Source organism: Eschscholzia californica, unplaced genomic scaffold (assembly GCF_041429995.1).
Source record: "Eschscholzia californica isolate CP2 unplaced genomic scaffold, dmEscCali1.0.p SCAF_5, whole genome shotgun sequence".
NCBI lineage: Eukaryota > Viridiplantae > Streptophyta > Magnoliopsida > Ranunculales > Papaveraceae > Eschscholzia > Eschscholzia californica.
In genome coordinates, this window is record NW_028238472.1 from 52,154,768 (window position 1) to 52,163,576 (window position 8,809).

An 8,809-nucleotide genomic window follows, 5' to 3' on the forward strand; every position below is an offset into this window, starting at 1 on the left:
ACATCTATTGATATATGTGTGTGTATGTATGTTTGTCAAGCTAATTGATCTATTTCTCTATATCCCAACTAGCCAAAAGAAGGAAGGATGCTCAATTCCCTTCTTAATTATTCAAGTACTTCTTATATGTATGTGGTGATGAGAAGTATATTTAATTCATGTAAGATTTGAAGTCGATGTTTTCAGGAATAGTGCTTCCGGGTTTCAAACCGTTCTGAATGCAAAAGTTTTTAGCAGCAGGTGGACACATCTCATTTCCAACTTTTTCACTAAATTGATTCTTGCACTGCCTTAATACACTATTGTAGCAATTATTGTATCTGTAATCCCCCTCGACCACCACACTCATCATCGTCACTATCACTACCATCACCATCATCATCGCTACGATCTTCTTCACGTTGAATCCAGCCATTTTTCTGATTGAATGGGAAATTTTAATTCTCACTTTATTCTCTTTTGGAAGTTCTCTTAGTGAAGAAGGTTAGTTGATTGAATGTGTTATTGTATTGAGGGAGAACTATGAATTTATAGGTATCTATGTAGCTATTTGTGGACTTTACTAATTTTGGGCTGATTTTTAAAATCCACTTGTTTGATTCATGTTGAAGTAGACTTAGTCGTATGATTTCCATGGTGAAATAATTTCTTCAAGATGAAATTAGACAAACTGGTCACATAATTAAATTCGGATAAAAAAAAATCAACTCTCAGATCATCATCGACAGTATACTGACAAGCTCTCAATCAACGTCTCGCCTTGCAATAAAAATAGGGCACCCATATAGTACATAAAATAAAAGGTCTCCGAAGTTGAATGAATTCAAGTTCGATTTTTAGTTAGTGAAAGAATAACTTAATTCTTTCGAAATTGTACAACAAATGCACATTCAACCTATAGTTGATGGTTGTTCTCAAATATCCCCCAATTCCTCTCAAATTACAACAAAAACAAATGAACATTCAACTGCAGTTGAATTCTTTTACAGGACTACAGGGTTTCCTCTATTCCACTGACCTAACTGATTGAATCGGCAAAAAATTGTATCCATATGGTCATGAAAGTTGGATCAGAACAATAAGTAGAGTCGAAGCGAGGTATACAGCTTCAGAAAATTGCAGAATTGGACTTGCCTTACCAGGAACAAACGGCCCTGATGCTGATGAAGGTGACATCGCATCACTCATATTCGAACGAGCACTGTTTCAAGAACACATTGAAGTCATATATATTGGAGAAGACAAGGAAGTATGACAAATATAACAGATCAAATTCGAAGAAATGTTCAAGATGTTCTTACCTTCCTAAGAATACGCACGAGCCATGGCCTGTTAGAAATGAAATCCGCATAACATCAAGAACGCCGAAAATATCAAGAAAAGAAACACCATAGATGTTAAAAGAGAAAGGAAGACATTTATTCGTCTATGTCAAAGTACAACCCGGGTTTGTTTAAAACTGAAACGAGCATAGTAATTGATGATAGAAATGATAAATGAAGTGCCAAGGAACTTACTCGGATCTATACTAGTAGTAGTAGCCGTACCACCAAAATCGCATGTCCCACCAGAACTTCGCATTCTTTGAAAATAATCATTATATGCATATGAAGAATGACTTTTGATATCGTTAGGTTCATAACACGGCTGCCCTGCTTGGAGAGCATTACAATTCGCCAACCCTTGCCCGCAAGCCCAATCCAGCCCAGACTTCAACGCGTTAGTATCGGCATCGGGCTTAGAAATACAGAAAACCCCACCTCCGGATGAGTTCGTAAACTCTGAAGTTCCCAAAGGCAATGAATACACAGTAGTTCCGTTTGTAAAGAACACACCCCAATTCTTCTCAGAAATGGGTCCTGGTCGTTTATCCTCGTTGAACAATTCATAGATGTAGGTATTGATAGGTGTTTCTGGTCGGCTCGGAGATCCTGAGTCATTGAGTACCCGACGAATAAGATTTCCATTATACGTCTGTGCATTGTCCACCGTTGCATCATGTTCACTTGCTCCGCCGAACCAAGGCCAACCTGTTTCAGTCACGATAACAGGAATCTCGGAGAAATTTAGGGCTTCCATAGAGTAATAAGCGGCATCAACCATAGCATCAAACATGCTACTATAAGGTAAAAGAGTGTTAGAATCCACTATTTGCTTTGTTGAAGGTAATTGTCTGAAAAGAGCATAATCAATCGGGAAGATGCCATCTCCATTAATGTAGCCGTAATAAGGGTAAGCATTTAACATGTAAAAAGATTTTGTGTTCTTTAAAAATTGGAGGAATTGATACATTGTCGAGTTCCACGATGAATTGAATGTGGCAGTCGAAGGAGGAAAAGATTTAGGAATTATGTCCATGGCGTGGGGACTTGAAATTTTGACTTGGAAATTAAGATTGGAAGCGACAAGGGCACGATGAAGATTGTTCATGGCAGGAACCAGAATGGGAGCAGCATGAGGAATCGTACTGAGAACTTCACTACCAACTGCAATGGCTGTGATATTGACATCCGGGAGATAAGAAGCGACGTTCTTATTGATCCAGGCTGCTGCTATTGATGGGGTTTCTCCGATTCCTAAAACCTCCTCATTGGTCACTCCTACCATGACCTCGATACTTGTGTTTGCAAGGGCATTTAACATTCGACGATCCGCATCAAAAAGTCGGACATGAGTTATTTGATGAGCTTTAATGACTGCTACCACGTCTGCAGCCGGAGGCATATTTGCCATGTCGGTGCCGATGTTTACTCCAACGAATGCTCCTTCAATAATTTGTGAAAGATTTTCATTTTCACTTCTAGTTTAAAATATAGGCATCAAAAGAATTATTAGAAGTACAAGCGGGAAACAATAAGGAAATACCGTATACACCGGAAGACATGAACATTAGCAGCAAAATCATATTTATCCGCCATTTTTCAGGTGACATCCGGCCAAGATTGACAACTTCACAACCGTGCTTTACTTCACTGACATAATCAAGATTTTCCGCTAATCAGGAAAGCAAACACAAACCTACGCATTATCGCGTTAATAATAAAAGCACAAAACCATGAAGTAAACAAGTTTTTCAAGAAGAAGCAAGAAAATTTCAGAAATTTCACGCGATATTGGTCGATACCTTAAATCATGGTGTCTAAGTAATTCGACTATAGAGTAACTCCCCGCTCGCCCAAGTCGAGCCTAGTCACGACTAGAGAGAACAAAGGGTCTTTGAAAAAAAATCAGCTACTAAAGGAAGATTCTAAAGGATATACGAGAAATTTCGAACTCAAGAATCATTACTATCGACAAAGACAACTCTCTATGCTGATCTGGTAGAAAGATATCGAAAATTAAATAGTTTGCTGCAAACAATTTACATTATATCGCAAATCGCAAAGCACAAAAGTTTACAATAGAAGCTTCATCTATGAACTCCTCCTCAACATTTGACATACATTTTGCATAATCATACTTATTCTATGATTCAAACTTTTATATAACTTGTAGAACTTAAAATAAGTCGAGGTTTCGACATAAACTTGTAGAACTCCTACTTCATCAAATAAAAGGACTGAGAGTTTAACCTAAAAGTAACTTCTTGATGGTTTCTCCATTTTTTCTAGCTAAAAGACCTTGGCTCAGTATTATACTAGCTGCATTCATATTTAATGTCTAAAATGATATAGAGTGATGAAAGCCATTGGGTAACCCTAAAACAGGTAAAACAAGAGAAACCCACAGTAAAAAAAATGAAGAACCCTAGCTGAAGAACAAACCCTAACTCAAACAACCCAGATGCAATTACTGTATAAATCATAAAAAAAAAAAAAAACATATACCCAAGTTAAGAAAATTAGAGGAAAAGTTAGAGAGTACCTGATCTTAAGCTTAAAATGAAGAAACAGAAGGCTACTCAGAGCACTAAAAAAACCCTGAAAATGTAGGAACACTAACTAACCTTAGAGCTCAAAATCTTTGAAAAAAAATTGAAAAATGAGAGTAGCAAAGAAAACCCATTACCTGAAAAAACCTTAGCTAGTCTGGAATCCAATAGTTTTAGATTAAAAAAGAAAGAAAAAGGAAAAGGCTTTTGAAGTTTTTTTGCTGTTTCTTTTTCTTTTTGTTTATAACTTTATTACTGTAATTTACCTTCTTTTAAGAACAAGTTGAAAGGACACCTACCTTTCATTATAGATAGTCCTGTTGGTAAGTACTAATAAGTAAATTTAAGAATTTACAGGTTGGAGAGAGAGAGAGAGAGAGAGAGAGAGAGAGAGAATGGGTTTTTCAATGAGTAATGGGAATGGTGAAGCCAAAAGTCAAGAGTTTTGTTTCCATTGAGTTTAATTTGATGAGAAGTCATTAATACTAATGAGCTTTTAATCATGTGGTATAAATATTTTCACTATGTAGTAAAATGAGGAGTTCAACAAAAACAAAAAAAAAGTAGTAAAATGAGGAGTAACTCAAACCACCCATATTCATGTATCACTCTAATCTATGCTACTAAGCCAAAAAAGAAATGATTTCAAGTATAATAAATTTATTTAACTAAGTTGTTGTCTCTTACCATATGATTATAATATAATTTTTAATGACTAATTTAGTATTTGTTTGATGATGTACACTAGGAAGTAATTGTAATGTCTGATTCTTATAGTGAATTTTAGTGGTGTTGGCTAGTTATTATTATTAACTTGTACGATCGTTTCTCATTTTGATGTATTGAGTAACTGTATTTCACTTTAGACTTGAAAATTTAGAAACTTACCAAGTTTCTCCTGTTCATTTCGATTATTCCTTTTTGTTTTTCAGGTAAGCGATTATATTTTGTGATTTACTTGTAAAATTTTATATTTCTCTCAATATTTTGTTAAAAAATTTGAAACTTACTCTCAGATCTAAGCAAGTAATTTTAGGTGCAACAAAAATTTTGAAAAAAAAAATCTCAGTCTTTCACTTTCTTTGTTTCCTTACTCTCTTTAAATTTTGTTCTAAAAGCTAAATAATGTTTATTCTCTTCGTATCGGAAAAGAAAACTAATTGTAATGTTCATTCCGAAAGATATTTTGAAATGCAAGATTTCTAAGTCACTCGCAGGTTTTTTCTTAATATAGACTATAATGGTGATACTTCGAAACGATGTGATAAACACAATAACTACCTGAATACTTTATACCTAAATTTCAATATTTCTGGATTTGCACTTCCTTGATCGAAGTTGGGGCCTCTGCTTTGCGAAGTAGATGCACAACACTGACCAACTGAGCTTGGCGGCACCCACAGCTTTTAAAGTTTAAACTCATAGGGAAGTTCTAAAGGCAGAACTATAACTTTCAAGCCCAGCCCACTATTCATGGAGATTGGAGTGCCTATAAAACTTTTGAATTCAGGATTTTGAGGCGTCTCAAATCTAGGGTTTACTTTAGGTACGTTGAAGCAGCTACTTGTGATTTCTGATTTTGAGATCGAAGTGGTTCATCATCGCTTGAACCAGAAGAAGTGAAAATGGCGTCTTCATCTTCTTCGTCAAGGGGTTATGATTTCGAAGCTTTAGCCGCTCGGTTGGAGTCTCAGGGGTTTTCTTCTCTCTCTAGTCTATCTCCTCTTGAGTTGAGGCTTTTGGGTATCTTTCTCTCTCTCTCTAAACTGCACTTTATTTTCCTGATTTTTGTATGAAGAACAATAGATTCATAGAAATTTTGAGAATTAGGTTAGTCTCTAGGGTCTGAAGAATTGTAATATATTGAAGCTTTCTTCATGTGTGCATTTTATTTTTCTCATACTCTATCCTGAATTTTGTGGTGTGATAAGTAGTTTGGAATTATTGATCCAGAAATGTGTTAATGGTCTATATCCTAGGGTTTCTTGGACTCCCCTTGATTGGTAAGTATTGTTATGGAGTAGGGTTTTCGGCAAATTCGTAGAGCTTTTATGTTTATGTGTGGAGCTACTTGAAACCCTGGCACATAGAATGAGATGATTCTAGTAGTTTTGTTTTCACTTTCCCGTTAGAGATGTGTTTTTTTTCTTGTACTATTGATATGTGGCATAATACGAAGATCGTGACCTTAGGCCGTGTTTGGTGTGTGGGAATGGATTGCGATTATAAGGAATCTCGTGCCAATATAGTGTTTGGTACATGTGAATGAATTAAGAATTCCGATGGGAAATTCAGTACGACCAATAGTACAAAATACAAATCCCCTAGTGTGATAAAACTTAAGGTCTCGATTCGCAATTCCTCCAAGAGGGGGGGAACCTCAAACCCAGAGGGTCGGTGGGTTTGCAATTCTTCTTTCCTTCGAATCGTCGATGAAATTATATACAGAAAAGACCAATTTCTACCAATCCTATTCTTGGCCAAAACTTAAGGTCTCCATCCACAATTCCTCATAGACAGGGAGTCACAAACTCAGCGGGTGGGTGGGTTTGCGATTCCCTTTCCTTTGATGTTGTACTTGTGGATAGTTCCAAATTTAGTGGATAGATTGAAGAGTTTCTGCTTCAAAGTTCAAACAACACATCTTTCAAATGTAGTTCTGTTGTTTATACTCTTATACTTGCCTTTGGAGAGAAGTAGGTGTAACGCCTTTGTACACCCATTAGGGCCATTATCTTTGTGAACGCACTCAAGACGAGAGGAATGAATATTCAAAATTTTGAATATTATGAAGAGAATAACTGAATATGAAACAAAACACCGTTATTTTACGGAAGATTTCAGGTGGCCGTCTTTTTCGTGGACTCTATATTTGCCTAATTTGTTGTTCCATGTAATGATAAACTTTATTCCAATTGTACAAAGAAAAGAGAACATTTTCTTGCAGTTGTAGATCTCATGTTGTGATTGATTAACAGGTGTATTTGTCATAGACACCTAAATTGAATACCCGTGGTTATTTTTGGTTGGTCCATACTCTGTATCTTTAGACAACCTACTCTTCGTGTAATTCTCTAGAAAGCTGAAATTTGATCTTATCTCATCTTCAACCGTCATTTTTCCCCCATTAAACTTCATTTAAATTACTAAATTGTTTTAAATTGTTGGGTTTTAGGTTCTTCGTCGCGTATGACATGGAATGAAAAGAAGGCATTAGAAAACGAAAGAGTGGTTGCTCTCGGTGGGAAGGTGAGAAGTCATTACGTCGTTTGTTAATTCTACATGCACACTTAACTATGTCATTCCATCCAACTTAATCGTCCGGGATCTCAAATGTGTTTTTCGTACAGCCCCCTAAGAAGCAGAGACTACCACTAAGTGCATCGAAAATTAGAATGAAGAATCAAAAGAAAAGAGAAGAGAAAGCGATACAAGAGGTTACCGATAGCTTATAAAACTTTTTGTGCCTTCACATTATTTCAATTTTTTATCGTTTACGTATATAATCAAAACTTTGATATCACTGATGGTTCTTATCGTATTTAGGGAATGGTTCTTGAACGATTTGGAGGAAGGAAAACGAATTCTAATAGACGACCAGATAAGAGGAAGGCAGAAGACAGAGTTCTAAAAGCGACTGAAGGTCGCTTCAAAAATGGTGTACTAGACGTGAAGGATCTACTGCGATCGACACCTGCTCGAGAAATTAGCCGTCGACCATTAGGGTTTGGATCATTTGGCGGAGAACAGAAGAAGAAAGCAGGGACTGGAAAGAAGAAAGGAGGGAGAAAGCATGGTGGAAAGAAAAGGCGATGAACAATTCCATTTATATAAAAATATGTACTCTGTTTTGTTACTGAGGTTTTTACTAAATCTTTTGAACTCATTGAAAGTAAAAAAGAGGATCTTGTTTATTTTTTAATTTAGGTTATCTCATTTCATCAGATATATATGATTGTTTTATAGACTTACTAATGTTATACTTTTGAGTTTTTAAGATTAGGGTTCTATCTGGACTGCAAAAGAAGTGGGAAATAAGTGTATAATACTCGAATATGCATATGATAATAAATTATATATACCAATTCTATATAACATGTCGTATAGACTTGAATAATATTTAAAACAAAACTTTAACATTGATATCTCGTACAACATGCGATATTAAGAGTAAGATATTCACAGTAAAGAGCACGCATAATCACACCGAGATACTATATAACTTCCTCGTGCTTTTTTAAGTGTTTATATATATAAGTTATCAATTTTGCATAGCTCAGTTGAAAGGGCATGTATTCCAAAATTCTAAAAGTCTCACGATAGATTTTAGGTTCATTCTACAAAAATTTAAATTTAGCGGTTATCCTGCTTATCACATTTATGGATGTATCAATGCTATCGTGACTATCGTGATTAACATCCGGGAAATAAAATATTAGGTTTACCGAGAGAACAAAAGTAACAAGAATTTGTTGGATCACCCTAGACCTTGAACTTCACTTAAACTAAATCGGGCCCTCTTTTTAAGTTCTAATTTTTGGCTTATGACTTCAAAATAGTGATCTACTCAACACATAAAATGAATTTTATTCCACCTTGTCTACTCTTTCCAACAGTTTACCCGCCACCGCCACGCTGTTACCACTAACCACCACCATCATCGTTACCCAATCACAGCCAACACCGCCACACCACATTGTCGATACCACACCTCCACCACATTACACCAATGTTGTGGCCGATCGCCCGATCACACCACCACTCTACTAACAGATGTCTCACAATTTTCTACTCTTTAAAAACAAAAAATACAAACAAATTCTTGTTACTTCTTGTTTCCCCTAAGAGATCAATCAAGAAGACTAAAATCTAATATATTAAGATACGATAATGACATGAATATTGTTAGGAGAAAAAACTATGTGTGACCAAGAATAT

General features: G+C 35.8%; 2 protein-coding genes across 4 annotated transcripts; one reads left to right on the top strand and one right to left on the bottom strand.

Annotated features, from left to right (window-relative positions):
• Positions 1-813: 813 nt before the first annotated feature.
• LOC147540444 (glucan endo-1,3-beta-glucosidase 4-like) lies at positions 814-4,324 on the bottom strand. 3 transcript variants are annotated; one of them, XM_086639919.1, is made up of 6 exons: positions 4,009-4,324; positions 3,865-3,920; positions 2,866-2,972; positions 1,518-2,765; positions 1,302-1,329; positions 814-1,201 (listed from the first exon to the last, which is right to left on the bottom strand). In XM_086639919.1, the coding sequence occupies exons 3-6, from the start codon at positions 2,930-2,932 to the stop codon at positions 1,057-1,059; spliced, it is 1,488 nt and encodes a 495-aa protein (XP_086496045.1). In that variant the 5' UTR covers positions 2,933-2,972; positions 3,865-3,920; positions 4,009-4,324; the 3' UTR covers positions 814-1,056. The 3 variants fall into 3 exon arrangements, with proteins under 3 accessions (XP_086496045.1, XP_086496044.1, XP_086496046.1); XM_086639918.1 differs by having other exon boundaries at positions 3,125-3,920; positions 4,009-4,131; XM_086639920.1 differs by lacking the exon at positions 4,009-4,324 and having other exon boundaries at positions 3,865-3,992.
• A 1,022-nt stretch (positions 4,325-5,346) lies between these two features.
• LOC147540445 (axoneme-associated protein MST101(2) protein) lies at positions 5,347-7,819 on the top strand. Its single transcript, XM_086642234.1, has 4 exons — positions 5,347-5,614; positions 7,047-7,120; positions 7,222-7,308; positions 7,418-7,819. Exons 1-4 carry the CDS (start codon positions 5,497-5,499, stop codon positions 7,685-7,687), a joined length of 549 nt encoding a protein of 182 aa, XP_086498360.1. The 5' UTR covers positions 5,347-5,496; the 3' UTR covers positions 7,688-7,819.
• Positions 7,820-8,809: the final 990 nt, after the last annotated feature.